The 15,899-nt window shown below is 38.7% G+C and overlaps 1 protein-coding gene and 1 pseudogene across 1 annotated transcript in view; one reads left to right on the forward strand and one right to left on the reverse strand.

Annotated features, from left to right (window-relative positions):
• LEKR1 (leucine, glutamate and lysine rich 1) overlaps window positions 1-12,335 on the forward strand; it is a 284,048-nt gene extending 271,713 nt beyond the window's left edge. Inside the window, exon 15 of the mRNA XM_036851365.1 lies at window positions 11,609-12,335. Within this exon, the coding sequence (XP_036707260.1) occupies window positions 11,609-12,025 (417 nt within the window). The 3' untranslated portion in view covers window positions 12,026-12,335. The remainder of the gene's footprint in view (window positions 1-11,608) is intronic.
• Window positions 12,336-13,603: 1,268 nt separating this feature from the next.
• Window positions 13,604-13,952, reverse strand: LOC118894665 (annotated as a pseudogene).
• Between the last annotated feature and the right edge of the window lie 1,947 nt (window positions 13,953-15,899).

The following is a 15,899-nucleotide window of genomic DNA, read 5'->3' on the forward strand; positions in this document are numbered from 1 at the left end:
AAAATTATAGATAAGGAAAAATAAGGGGCAGAAGTTTTAAATTCTACTACTTCCTGCAGCTATTTGATGAAAATGAAAGATTCAAAAATAGGAGGGAGTGCTCTTGGTTAAACATGGAGAATTGAATGCATATGTTTATCTCTGCTTCCATCCCCAAACACCACTAAAATGACAGTAAATTAATAAAAAGTGAATAAATCCATAAGGAAAAAAGAACAAGAAAGGAGGTGACACTAGATGAAAAAGATGTTGACTAAATTTTGGAAAATGGAAAGTAAGGTATGGATGAGAGGTAATCAGCAGGCTATGGCTATTGAAACCTAAGGCCTGTGGAGAGTGTGGGAGTATGCGGAATCCTAAAAGGAGCAAACCCAATCACGTGACATGACACTGGAAAGGCTCAGAAATTGAGGACACCAGATATCTCTGAAAGAGGGAGAGAAGAGTGGATCTGAAAACAGGGCTGTTTGAATTATTGTAAAAGGAGCAAATAGATGCTTAGATGCCCTCTCTAACCCCCAAGCGGCCCCCACCTACCATCCTGGCAGGATACCAAAGGTTTACACTCTAGAAAAACTGAATGCAAGAGGCTTTGGTCTTGAGGATACACAGCAGCAGAATATGGGATAAGGCAAGAGCTGGATTGAAGGTCTGTGTATTATAGGGTGAGACCTCCCAGTCCCTGTAACCCACTCACTTCCCAAAACAGACAACCAGGCTTATCTATCAACATCCAGGAAATTGGAGGAGCCCTCTGTGGCGAAATGAGCTAGCTCAAAAGAAAAGACCTCTGGATACTGACAACTGGGGTCTTTGAATTAAAAGTTTTTTTTTTTTTAATTGGAGTATAGTTGCTTTTCAATGTTACATTAGTTTCTACTGTACAGCAAAGTGAATCAGCTATACGTATACATATATTCCCTCTTTTTTGGATTTCCTTCCCATTTAGTAGGTCACCACAGAGCACTGAGTAGAGTTCCCTGTGCTATACAGTAGGTTCTCATTAGTTATCCATTTTAAACATAGTATCAGTAGTGTATATATGTCAATCCCCAGTTCACTCCACCCCCCCCATCCCCCTTGGCATCCATACGTTTGTTCTCTACATCTGTGTCTCTATTTCTGTTTTGCAAATAAGGTCATCTATACCATTTTTCTAGATTCCACATAATATGCATTAATATACAATATTTATTTTTCTCTTTCTGACGTACTTCACTCTGTATGACAGTCTCTAGGTCCATCCACGTCTCTACAAATGACCCAATTTCATTCCTTTTAATGGCTGAGTAATATTCCATTGTATACATACACCACATCTTCCTTATCCATTCCTCTGTTGATGGACATTTAGGTTGCTTCTATGTCCTGGCTATTGTAAATAGTGCTGCAATGAACATTGGGGTGCATGTGTCTTTTTGAATTATGGTTTTCTCTGGGTATATGCCCAGAAGTGGGATTGCTGGGTCATATGGTAGTTCTATTTTTAGTTTTTAAAGGAACCTCCTTACTGTTCTCCATAGTGGTTGTATCAATTTACATTCCCACCAACAGTGCAAGAGGGTTCCCTTTTCTCCACACCCTCTCCAGCATTTATTGTTTGTAGATTTTTTGATGATGCCCATTCTGACCAGTGTGAGGTGATACCTCATTGTAGTTCTAATTTGCATTTCTCTAATAATTAGTGATGTTGAGCATCTTTTCATGTGCCTCTTGGCCATCTGTATGTCTTCTTTGGAGAAATGTCTGTTTAGGTCTTCCACCCATTTTTTGATTGGGTTGTTTGTTTTTCTGATATTGAGCTGTGTGAGCTGTTTGTATATTCTTAAGTAAAAGTTATATCCATGTCCAATCTACCCACTGAGACATATACCGGTAATTAAGCCCTTATGCAGGCACACAGAGCTTCCAGTAACATTTTGAAGACTCATTTTTAAACCCAAAAAGCCAAGAATCCCCAATCATTTGAGGAGCACTTCTAACATGAAAGGCAGAAGTCAGGATCAAACAAATAAGCAAAAAAAGAGCTTATAGGAGACAGATACAAAACAATGTGGGAAGCAAAAGTGAGCTTCAAAAAAGAGCACAGTTAATATCCTTAGAGAGAAAAGAGAAGATATTGTATCCATGAAACATGAACAGAAGGCTATTAAAAAAAAAAAAGAACAGGAATGAGTATTAAAGTACAAGAACTGAAATAAAAAATTTAATATTTGGCTTAGATGATAAAGATGAAGAAATCACCCAGAAAGTAGAAGGAATAGGCAAAGAGATGGAGAGAAGAAAAGAAAATTAGAAGATCAAGCCAGGATATCTAATACCTCATTAATAGGAGTTCCAGAAAGAGAGAACAGAGAAAATGGAAGGGAGAAAACTATCCAGGAACTAATCCAATAATTTTTCAAAGTACTGAAGGGCATTTCTATATTGAAAGGGTCCACTCAGCATGATGGATGGCAAAGCAAACACAACAAAGCACTTCATCATGAAATGTCATTACCTTAAGGACAAACATAAGTACTTAAAAGCATTCAGGAAAAAAAGAGGGGTCACTTAAAAAGGATTAGAAATCAAAATGGCATCTTTACAACAGCAGTAGAAACTAGAAGCCAATGGCTTCCAAATTCTGAAGGAAAATTTTTTTCCAACCTAGGATTCTATATCCTGCTAAATGATCAATTAAATGCAAGTGTCAAGGATATTTTCAGACATTAAAGTTCTCAAAAACGGTACTTCCCTTGCAGCCTTTCTCAGGAAGCTGTTAGAAGATATACGACACCACAAAGAGGGAGTAAACTAAGAAGGGAGAAGACACAGGAATCAGGAAATGAGCGTTCCAGCACAGGAGAGAGGTAGAGGGATTCCCCAGGATGATGGTGGGAAGAAATCCAAGGATGACAGCAGTGCAACAGATTTAGAGAATAACCAGGTTGAGTTCAGCAGAAGAATGGAGGGTTTTTAGAAGTATGTCACTGAGAAAAAAGAGAACTGATAGATTACATGGAGTGCTTAAACATGTTGAGAGGATATTTACACTTCTGTAAGTAGGTTTGGTGAAAAATTAGTTATCAACACCTAGAAAATTAAGCAGATAAGTAATGGGATAATAATAAACTCTAGAAGGAAACTTTGCAAGAAAGAAAATGTAATCATAGTACACTGCATGGCTAAGATGTACATAATATTTATATACTATAATCATATAAGGTGGAATATAGATTTGACTGAAAATTGCTATAGAAATTGGGAAGATTTTCCAATAAAATTGTGATAGAAGCTTCTCCCAAAGGAGCAGAAACATCTCCTAATGGGGGGAAGAGAAACAACTGTTACGAGTTGAAATAGGAAGTTAAATCCTCATCTTTCATTCTATGAAATCAGTAGATAACAACTTCAAAACTGAAAACCATGAGATAGCTGTATAATGATATTATTTAGGACTATGGAGATAAATATCATAAGAAACAGCTTAAAAACCTGAAAATGGTTGTTCCTGGGAGGCAGAACTTGTAAGTGTGAAGGAATACGTTATTTCATTATAATTTTGTAGTATTTTAATTCTTAACTATGCGTAATATATTACCTTAATTTTAAAAAATAATTTAAAATAATGGAAAGGAGTAAATTATAAAGAGGACCTGATAGACAGGGCAGCAGAGGAAAGGATAAAGGACAAGGTTATAGAAGAAAAACCAGGAAAGTTATAAGTAAAGCAAATAAATAACAGAATATGAAGCTTAATGAGATATTTTTTAAGATTATGAGAAATTTAAAAATTAAGACAAAGTAGATTCTAGCTTAAATTTCAGTAACAGGTGCCTGACACACTTCTGTTTATTCTTCAAGTCTGAACAAAAGGAGAGCTCCTCCATGAACCCACAGAATCCCAGAGGCAAGCTTGGGTGTACATCTGTGTGCCTAATGCGGCTGTTTTTGGTTTTTTTAATCTTATTTTTTTATTGAAGTAGAGTTGATTTACAATGTGTTAGTTTCTGGTGTACAGCAAAGTGATTCAGTTATATATATATATATATATATATACATAATATACATATATATCCTTTTTCATTATAGGTCTAATGCAGTTGTTTATGCACTCATTTAACATGTAAATAGTTGTTTTCTAATAGATGCTAAGAAGAAATATTAATTTGGGTAAAGGCATACTTTCTGAGGGAGAGGTGCTGTATTAGATGGGGTAGTCAGAGGACTCTCTGAGGAGATAATATTCAAGCAGACCTGAAGTGAGGAAAAGAACATTCCAGGCAGAGCAAACAGGAAGTGTAAAGGCCCTGTGGCTAGCAACATCCTGGGAACCTTCAAGAAACCACAAGGAAGTCAGCAAACATTGCTGGAGCTTAGTAAGCAAGGAGGATGTGGTAGAAAGCAAGGTTGGAGGGGCCAATTCACGTGGAGTCTTTGAAGGCAGTAAAGACTTTAGATTTTTTTCTAAGTGTGATGAAAAGCTACCTGGGAATTTTGAACAAGGGAGTGACATGATCTGACTTATTTTTAGAGAATAACTCTGACTGCTTTGTGGAAAATAGGTTGCAAGGTGGGGGGGGGGCAAAAATGAAAGCAGAAAGACCTATTACAAGGTCCTTGAAAAGGTCTAGAAAAGCATTGATGGTCATCGTGGTAAAGGAGGTGACAAGTGGCCAGATTTGGTATATATTTCCTAGATGGAGGCAACAGAAGTTGGTGATGGGTTGGATGATGTGAAAGAGTAGGAAGGGTCAAGGATAACTCCAGAGTTTGGAATCTCAACAACTGAGAGTGAAAGTGCTGTTTACTGAGATGGGAAACACTAGTCAAGGAATACAACTGGGGAGGAATATCAAGAATTTGATTTGGGACATGTTAACCTTAATATGTCTGTTAGATATCCAAATGGAGGTGTTGAATGGGCGGTATGTTCAGGGGAAGACTGACTAGAAACGCTGATTTCAGAGACGTCCATGTGTAGCTGATACTTAAGCCTTGGGGCTGAATGAGATCACCCAGGGCATGAGGTAACAGAGAAGAGGGTTGAGAACGCTCCAACTCTGAGAGTCTGGGAGGAGGAGGAGACTCGGCAATGGTGACAGAGAGGGAATAGCTAGTGAGGTAGGAGGAAAACTGGAGGAGACTAGCAGGGACTCTAGGAAAGAAAGTGTCTAAGGAAAGGAGCATGCAACTTAGGCTCACAATCTGCTGAACAAGAACTTTGATTTCAGATAGGTTTTGGAATTCTATTTTGAATTTTAGAAAGTTAGCAAAATGCATATGCCCCTGGAGATCTAGGGTAGCCTCTTCCATGCAGTGACATTAATATTTCTGCAGTGAAACACAGGAATGGCCCCACTGAGTGAAATAACAAGATTATCAGTCCAGTCAGATTTTATTACCAAATGTTACAAGTTAGACACATTTTTCTTTACTGAGCTTTTTGGATGTCAGAATTGTGGCTAATGCATTGTAGATGTGTATTTGCTTTCTTTCTTTACAACAGCTGTTTTTGTTGTTTCTGTTGGTTCACCTGACCATCTCTTGGCATCTTGGATCTGTTTGTGTTTTAAAAACAAAAAAGGAGAGTATATATGTTTCTCTATAGGATCACATACATAGAGAAATGACAGGAAAAAGTGAAGGAAGAATTTTCTCCAAACTATTTACAGTGGTTACCACCGGGGGGATAAGAAGAGATGGGCAGAGGTTTCACTTCTTATAGCTTTTTAAAATTGGGGGGATTATGGATGACTTTTAAATTTTTTGGTGTTCTGAATATTTTACAAATGTAAAGCCTATTTTTAAAAAAGAAAACCTATTTATTTAGGAAAGTTTACTAATACATCTAGTAAGGATGGGTCTAATTAAAATTTAGGAATACATACATTTGAAAACATAAATAACTTTTCTGCAAGAGGGATTTGCCTAGTTTTAAGATACGCATTTACTGTATTTCTATATTTATTTGATATAGAGAAAATGCTACACATTTCTCTGGTAACTCCGTTTATGAGAAACCAAGGTTAGTAAATTAAAAAATGAGTAGCTCTCAATTTGGGCCTGAATAAAGAGAACATCTGAGTCTTTTCCAAAGAGTAAAGGGGTAAATGGGAGGTTCTCTAACTTCTGGCTCCACAGGGAACAGGAGAGGACGGGGTGTAGGTGCGGAGGGGCTATTCCTAGGGTTGGTTGGCAGGGGTAGGGGGCTCAGATTGAGGATCTCCAGTCGTGGAGAGGCAGATCCAGGCAAGACTGTCTTTCACATATTGGAGAGTCAGCCCTGATGCAGAGTGTGGATGACAGAAATTTGACAGAATGAGAAAAAAATACGGAGAAATTGTTTTTTGTTGTAGTTAATTAATACTAATTAAGTCTCAATTAAAGTTGGCTTACTGACTTAGAAAGTAAATTCTGAACACTGTGTCTTCATGGGCTCTTCCTCTCCATCCTGAAAATCCGCTCTTGAAGCCTATCAGTCCAAGGGAGTATTGCCCTCTTTCTACTTCTGGTTTGAAATCTGCCATAGTTATTTCACAGTGTCCATTATGTTTGCAAGCATAGAAATACAATTTTAAGGACAACCTGCCTGACATCCGTTTTGCTTCTTTCCTGGAAATGTATTCAGATTCTCCTTCATGCCTTTCCAAAGGGCCATTTCCACTGTTTTTCAGCAGTGTTTGGGGCCGATCAGATTAGTTGAACAGAAGCCTTAAACGGAAGTTTGGGCACGTCCTTTGCTAACTCCTACTCATCTTTCTGGTTTCCACACCTTTTCCACAGTCTCCTTTCGCCTCAGCTCCCCACCCAGTTGGCCAGCCTAGGATAGATCTAGTTTGGGTTGGTGGAAACTGTAATCTGATCAACGCCTGACTGGTTCAGACCTAACTGGGTATAATAAAGCATGAACAAAGACACCCATCTGTGCTTCTTTTTCACTGAGGACTTGCTTTCCTGGCATGTTCACCCCAAATTATGCCAAATGCAGCTGATTGCCATCACAAATGGAATTCTCACCTTCAGAATGATCAAGTTACCCAGCAAAGCCTTCTCTTGCTTCTTCCACTGTTTCTGGAATTGAAAGCAATCCAGCTGTCTCTAAGGATAAAAATGAAAACAAACATAAAAATAAACCACTCTTACATTGCAAAGAGTGGGGGAAATTGGCCATTTTTTAATATTAGAAATTTCAAACAGATGGTGAGCTAATTTATATTTTCATTTTGAAATTTACTTTCCCAGTGGGCGTGCAATTAAGCCATATTTTAAGTCCATTCAAAGTGTCCTTCATCTGAAAATGTTGTAGACATATCTATAGATAATGCTCTCAACCAATTGGCAGAGGTTAAGGACCCAGGAATGCTAGCTCCCCCTCTCCTAGACCGCCCTAACCAAGGGGCACTCGGGATAGGGACCTCCTCCATGAAAACTGGGCTCCTATCCTCCCTGCCTCCCATCCTGCCCCACTCAGGGCTACTTTCTACTGAGCTGACAAAGCGATCTTCCTTTGTTGCAGATTTGACAATGCCAGCCCCCTGCTTGAAATAAACCTTTCAATGACTCCATACAGCCCTCAGAATTAAGTTAAAACTCTAATGTTTGCAGGTTGTCAAAGTTGTCCTTGATCTCATCCTGCTTACTCCTCCCTGCCTGGTCTCTCCTGGTCTCTCCTCCCATTCTGCACTCTGCCCTTGAGTCACACTAAGCCATGTGTTGTCCCGAGACGTGACTCTCCCTCTCTCACTGCCAGGAATTTGTACTCACTGCCCCTCTTCACCTGACTCATGCCTCCCTTTCCATTTTGACTTACAGTCTAGTTGCAATGCAGTGATAACACTATTTTACCATGCTAAAATATGGCCAAGATACTTTTACCTAAAACATTTAGAATGCTATAGCTTCACTGATTATACTCATGTTTGCCCATGATTTTCAGTCTTACTGAACATATTCCATCTTAGACATTTTCCTACGTTGTTCAGTGAAAACACATATTAAAATTCTGCAGCAACACAACCTTACAAAAAAATCAACAACCCCAAAAGACAAACATTTTGCCTAAATTGCTGAAAGCAATCTAACCATGAGTGAATGATTCTTTTCCACATATGATGGAATTTTCCACTAATGTGTCTCCCTGACTCTGGCCACATCCACGTGTGCTCTTGTCATGTCTTGTCACACGCACTCCACCTCTGAAATAGCAGTCTCCTAAACTGGATGTGTTCCATTTCCATTTGTTTATTCCATGATTGAATAAATTCTAACATCTGAACTACATGTTTTACAAAACTGAGTTATAATCCAAATTTTAAAGGAGGAATTAATGGTGGCAGAGGATATACAGATATTGTGAGACTCATCTGAGATTTCATAGTGTTTATGACAAAGATAAAAATAGAAGTCCTATCCTTGGATCCTGTTCTCAGTTTAGAGGTTCTCCTGGTTTAGGGAATAATAGAAGAAAGAGAATTTGTCCTTTGTTCTGGAAACTAATAGCCTTGAAGAAGGATGAGTTCCAGAGCAGTGGGCCCCAGACCCAGATGGTCAGCAGCCCTTCCAAAATTCAATCTGGAGCTGACGGGTAGAGTGGGTGCTCCCACTGTACTTGTTATGGGGACATCTTTGGGTTCGCTCCACCTTTTCATTTCCTCCTTCAGTGTAGTGTCACTTGCCCTAAATAGCTTTTAAATGACTTGCTTTATGGATGTTTTCCATAGAGCACTACTCCTTTCCTTTGAGACTTGAATTTAATTAGTTAATTGTTTATTTATTTATTTTTGGCTGCGTTGGGTCCTCGTTGCTGCACGCGGGCTTTCTCTAGTTGCGGTGAGCAGGGGCTACTCTTTGTTGCGGTGCGCGTGCTTCTCCTTGCGGTGGCTTCTCTTGTCGCGGAGCATGGGGTCTAGGCACGCAGGCTCAGTAGTTGTGGCACACGGGCTTAGTTGCTCCATGACATATGGGATCTTCCTGGACTAGGGCTCGAACCCGTGTCCCCTGCATTGGCAGGCGGATTCTTAACCACTGAGCCACCAGGGAAGTCCCTGAATTTAATTTTAGTAAATGGATTGAATTTTATTTTTCTTTTAATGAGAGCCGTTGTCATTACATCACCCATCATTTTATCCTTCCATATTTGTGTACCTTTTATTCATGTCACCCATTTATTGACCGCATTGTTAACTTCTATAATATTTTTCTTTTATATATTCACATAACGTTAACTCTTTCCCATGGCTTTCTTAATCAAGAGAGTTTTTATACTAACTTATTTAAAGCCCTGTAAATCTAATCACTTCAATACGTTTTGCCTGCTTACTCTACTAGTAGTCAGGGAACAAAATGCATTGATGCTTTTTCCTTTTAAAAGAAAGTTTAGTTTAAGTTTAGAAAAGTTGGGCAAAACCAGATGTGATGTCTTACTGTTTTTTATTGCTTCAATGTTCTGGAACAAAATGGCCCCTGCATGCTTGATATAATTAATTAGACAATTAATTTAGGCATAGGCAGCTTGGAGCCAGGCTCTGGAGGCAGGCAGGGGCCCCACCATTTCAAAGCTGGGTTACTCTCAGCAAGTTACATACCAGTGTGATCTTCAGTGTCTTTCTTTGTCAAATATAATTGTTGGGAGCAAGAAATGAGATGACACCTAACAAGGCACTTTATTAACCTCTTCTCTAGCCCTCCCTCTCCTGCCTTTTTAACAAGTATTTCAGGAAGAGTTAATGAGAACCAGATGATACAGCCACAAACACCATCCTTGGTCTCCTGTTCCTCCAAAATAATAATAATAATAATAACTGGAAGCAAGTAATTAATCCCCATGATTTGCAAAAAAATGTGAATATGTGGCTCATATATGTCTATTACTAATATATGTAAATGATGAGGCTTTGACCCAGACATGCCACTGATTTTATAGAATATTAGTGTACAACTGTTAATCTGAAATTGCTCCATACTCTGCAATTTTAATTACCAAATTTGGAATTGGATGGAGCTCTGACCGTAATCACAAGAAACTCAAATACAGGAAGATGCTACTTTCCCTGATGTTTTGTTATTTAGTTCCACTGACAGCAGATTAGTCAGCAAGCCCTTAGGAGGATGCTTTCCGCTGAGCCTCAGACTTGGGAATGCCTTGGCTGTTTTTACAAACAAGCTAACCTGATGGAAAGTCATTTTCAGCTGAAGAATCCTATAGCATGATCACTTGAGTTGTGTTTACTTATTTGGATACCATTTTGAAGTGTTTACTTTTCAATCTCTTTTTTGACATCCTGCAGACATGAATGTCAGGACATTAGGGAGATCCAAGACCTAATTCTTACCACGGGGCTTGAAGTAATTTTGATGAATTCCATAGGTGAAAGATGGCTATCATTCTTCAACTAGAAATGTAGAGTCTCATTATTTGAAGAAGTTGTAATGATCTCTAGTCTAGTCACACGCTTGAAGCCTAAATTTGCTCCAAAACCTCCCAGTCAAGTGAGATTCAACCCTTCAGAGTATCCTTGGACAGCTCTGGCTATTAAAAAATTCTTCCTTCTCTTAACCCTCATAGCTTCCACCCTTGGCTCCAACCAATGTTGGGGACATAAAAAGCAGCTCTGCTCAAACTTATGATGCTGCAAACTTCTTGAGGTCAGGAACTGTATCCACTACAGCTTCTAGTAACTTGATACATGATTGCTGAGTGGAGTTCAAAGCAGATTTTGTTCTTTATTTCAATATATATCTTACAAAAGAGCAGATCATCAGTATATTTAAGTTCTACTGAGAAAGCATCACATAAAATTACTGATTTTATTATCTAAATGCTAGAGCTGATATATTTTATTCTTTCAATTTTATAATTCGAGCAATTTTTGTCTGTCATGTACTGCAGTTTCCCTTCATTATAAAATAACATACTTGGGACTTCCCTGGTGGCGCAGTGGTTAAGAATCCGCCTGCCAATGCAGGAGACACGGGTTTGAGCCCTGGCCTGGGAAGATCCTACATGCCACTGAGCAACTAAGGCCGTGTGCCACAACTACTGAGCCTGTGCTCTAGAGCCCGCGAGTCACAACTACTGAGCCCGCGTGCTGCAACTACTGAAGCCTATGCGCCTAGAGCCCGTGCTCCGCAAGCCCCCACTTGCCACAACTAGAGAAAGCCCGCGCACAGCAACGAAGACCCAACGCAGCCAAAAAATTAATAAATTAATAAATAAATAAATGTATTTAAAATAAATAAATAAACCAAAAAACATACCAAATTGCACTACAGATATTAACTACAGACGTCACATGTACAGGACAGACTGTTTCAGGCACAGAGGAGTTGAAACCCCACTGAAGTAGGCATTGGACGTTCTGGGTTCTAGCACCAACTCCACCACTATCATCTGAGTGACCCTGACTCTTGGTTCCTCTTCTGCAAACTGTGATGGTTGAACCAAATGTTCTCTTAAAGTTCTTTCCAGCTTCACAGGTCATTTGCATTTTTGACTTATTTGTCCCTGTCAGAGAACATAGACCTCTGATTTCCAGTTCAGTTCTCAATTTACATTGCCAGTAACTATCCGTATGTACACTGTTTAAAGCTAGGGCTGCTTTTTCTCTCCTTTTTCTCATTGCAGAACACTTTTCTTCAGGAAACAGTGCGTAGAGAGTGTGAAGAACGCTTTGAACTGACGGAGGCTTTGAGTCAAGCCAGAGAACAGCTCCTGGAGCTCAGGAAGTGCGGCGGACGGTTACCCCTGTCACCATGCTCCCTCAGCCAGGGCAGCCTAACCTCCTCTGTTGCAGCTAGCAGCAGTCAGGGAGAGAGGCGGCTCGCAAGACTGAACTCCGAAAAGAGAATCAAAATCCCCGGCCTGCACGGAGTGTCGAAACCCACCGCTTCCCCAGCCTCAACTCAGCCCAGCGGGGTCAGCAGCTCAGGTTTGCCCACATTCCCCCAGCCACACCCTCCCCGGGGGGGTCGACCGTCTTCAGTCAGTGAGACCCAGCAGCAACTGGCTGTCATTCTGCAGAGGAGACTGAGTCAGCAGTGATGGAGCCAAAGTCAGGAGCAGCTCCACACAGCATGCCTGTCTTTCCCAGAGTCCAGAAACTCAACTGTACGAGGATGAAAAAGATCAAATTATTACCACAGATTAAGAATGCATACTTACAGATATTTTTAACAAGACAGTTGGAAAAGCTAACCAATTGTGAAACCACATTTTCCTGGAGGCCTTTGAAACTGCAACAGATAATGAAGTTGTTGGTATTCCAGAGGGTCAATTTCTATATTTATGTATTGTGTGTTTCGATGTGCTCTATGAATGTGCCCTTTTAGAGATCATAGGTAAAATTTTTCACCCATAGCATCTTTTCTACTTTTTTTGCACCATTACAAGCAGATCTACTTCCACAAAATAATAATAATAATAATAGATTTTATTGGTTTTGTTGGTGTTTGTTCATTTGTTTGTTGAACTGAATAGGTTAAATAGATGTAATTAGTATTCCAAATAGAAAATGAAAGGACTTAATCCTTAATTTGATACTTTTCAAAATGCTTATTCAAATAGTCACAAAGTTCATCATCAGAAGTTCCTCTTTTTCACCTTACAATCTAATTGGTTAATCTAATTTCTTTTTAAGTGTGGTCAGAAGTAATGATAGGTAATCTTCAGGAAGACAGTCTGGGGACCCTCTAGAAAAAGGGACAGAAACTCCAATTCAAGAAAAAGGTGGTTTATTTCTCAAACTATAGAGATTATTTTTGATAACAAGGAGCCTGGCCATGAAAATATTACTTGGTAGAGATTTTCTGCATTGAATGCTTTTTGGTATTCCAGGTCAGATTTTGGTTTTAACTAGTATTCTGGAGCCATTGTGTAGAGAACTAATTCAAGACAGTTTAGTAGATGCACGTAGTGCTAATTTGGGATTCAAATTGTATTACCCCTGAAAATGGGCATCTTGTTAACATGTTTTCTATTTTCAGAGTGAAAAATTAAAACCAGAAACCAGACCAGCTATTTTACGTAATCTTAAAGCTTCAGGCTCCTCCCGTTTCTTAAAACACAACTCTTTACCTTACTCTAGTATTTATTTATCATTTTATCCATCTAATAATAGTGTATTTTTCTTCCATGACTGATTTTACTCAAATCCTTCATCTGACTGCATCATAGATATCCAGGCTTCTTACTCCCAGATTAGAATGATACTAACACATGTGAAATATGGCACATAAAACTCTCTGCTATTTGGCCACCATATAGATGAGAGAATCCAAAGGTACTTGGAATCCCTCCCATGTGCAAAAAAAGTAAAGTTACTAAGCAAAATCAAGTTTATATCCAATCTTTCAAAGGATTGATCTAATCTAGGGTGTTTTAACCTCAAAAAATTCCACATTAGCTCCACGAACTTCCCTGACTAGTTTAAGTGAGCACATCGTGTATAAAGTCTTAACAATGCTTGCTTTTGTTTTACAGAGATTGGCGTACTATAATGCATTTGACAAGAGAACATAACGTCATCTAATGGTGGTGCTGGAGTGGATCTTAGAGGCCAACCCCAACAATCTCTCTCTTTTTTTTTTGCCAGTTAGTCGTGTGTTATTGACGCCTGGATGCTCAGGCCTTGATCCCGCACTTCCACGGTGGGTGTGGCTCCTTCCGCAGCTGCCTCTTGGCCTTCAGGTTCCCTTCGGGCTTGTTCAGCCGGCGTCACATGGCACAGATCCAGGGGTTTATACTTCTTGCCCTTATATAGTTTCCTGAGGTTCTCCTTCCGAGTCTGGTTGATGACGGTGAGAACACGGGCGATGGATTTGCTAACACCTCAGACCTTGGAGAGTTTAGAAGCCGCGCCTCTTGTCACTTTAGCGACGCGCTGCTGAAACAGCGCCACCTTCAGGTCCTCCAGTTGTTTCAGCAGCTCCTTCTTCTTGCCTCCAAGGTCTCGGGGCTTAATCTTGGCCATGGCTGTACAAGCGGCCTCAGCCGGCTTCTTAGAGGGAAAGAGCAACAGTCTCTTTACAAATAAAGAACAGATGCTCAAAGAAGTCTAACTTGTCTAAGGTGGGACAGCTAGTTAGTGACTGAGCTAGAACCACTATTACCTGAACCCAACCTTTCCACCTCACTTTTCCGCTTACCAGAGAGTCCCAAACCTCCATCATGACTTTTGTCAGAAGCACCTGCACTGTGGTTACCTAATATTTTCTTTAAATGCACTCAATTTTTAAACTTAAATTTATATAAAAAGGAAGCTTGACCCAAGGAGGAATAACTATAAAGTAATGAGTTTAATATACTTTAAGATAAATATGTATCTATTAAAATACAAAATGTTGTTAATATACCCCCTAAAATTATCTTGTATAATGCCAGCAGTACTCGTGCCACACTCTGGAGACTACTCCACCAGACCTCAGTGTTTTTGATCTGGTGTTTGCATGTTCAGATTACAAATACTCATGACATAAGGTGGATGGCAAAAGCTAGTGGAAACTCTAGTAAAAGCACAGGAGAATATTTTGGGCAACAGTCTTTGTTATCATATTATACATGCTTTTCCACAATCTTGCAATTTCAGTTCTCTCTTCAGGAACCATGGGGATACATTTTTTCTAAATTATGAACATATTTAAATTTGTAAAGAACGTCACCCATAAGCTTTTCTAAAGCGATATAGAGACCATCCATGCAAAACCTGGTTTCTCAGTTTGTTGTTACACTCTTACTTTACAATGAGTAATTTGGTAAATAGTCACTCTGAGAATAGAATCATGATCTGCAGTCAGGCTGTATTATATTCCACATGTATGTCAGAGAGGTAATTCCATGGATAAACATAGAGACAATATTTACATTTATTTCAACCTAGACCATCTGAAGCAGTCTAGGTTGTGTGCTTATATCTTTTGAAGAAAGACACTTAGAAAAGAGGATAGCATTACAGTATGTAACCTGAGGGTTAAGAACACATTCAAACTTTCCTTGATTTTTGCACTGATTAACTCCTGTCATGAAAGAGTATCAGGAATGTTAAGAAACCAGTGAATATTATGGCAAAATAGGGCTCTCAAATGCATATAATGGATATTAAGTCTAATAGTTTTAATTTCCCTATAGACATACATTTTCCATGACTTCAATGGAAGAATTTATAGGTGTCAAAAGAAAAGAATATCATAGAAAATATTCCTTAGGAAATTATAATACTATTTGTTTTTCTTAAACTGAGATTGGTAGACAAAGATGGGGGAATTTTTCTATAGTTAACATAGATTTCTCAAGCAGTATTTTTTTAAAGTTTATTGAATTAAATGACTATAGTTAGTCAGAACTACTTAAAAGTTATATTTTCTGGCAATAGAATTGACTAGAAGAGAAATTAATATTGAAAATTATGTTAGCTAAGATCTTTTAATGTTCTATTAGTCTAAAAGTTTTTGTAATATTACAGATTAGTTATAGCTAATTTCTTTTTGATTATTCAACAAGTTTTCTCAAGCTTTATCTTTTAAAGTTCTTATGATTATTATAATATTGCACTTATAGATCAACCTAGTATCCTAAAAGGGTTAATTCTCTGAAAATTAACTGAAATTAGCTGAAAATTCCGAACCATCATGTTGACTCTTACTGAGCACAGGAAATCAATTTGGTGTGTGTCCAAAGTTCACAAATCCCATAATAATTATGGATTTTTTTACTTTCATGTTTTAAGAAAATAATTAATGTATACTGTAGCTTGCGCAGGGCACCTTTAATGATCCCAAACCATGATAGACAATAATGGAAGCATTCCTAAGGCAGTGTCTGTGGTATCTTAAGGAAGAAATTCTACTTTTTCTTTTGAAAATATTAACCCTGTGTAATAATAAATTGTAAAGCCAGTGTAATTGTGTTGTATCTTTAGAAT

This window comes from Balaenoptera musculus, chromosome 4 (assembly GCF_009873245.2).
Source record: "Balaenoptera musculus isolate JJ_BM4_2016_0621 chromosome 4, mBalMus1.pri.v3, whole genome shotgun sequence".
NCBI classification, from domain to species: domain Eukaryota; kingdom Metazoa; phylum Chordata; class Mammalia; order Artiodactyla; family Balaenopteridae; genus Balaenoptera; species Balaenoptera musculus.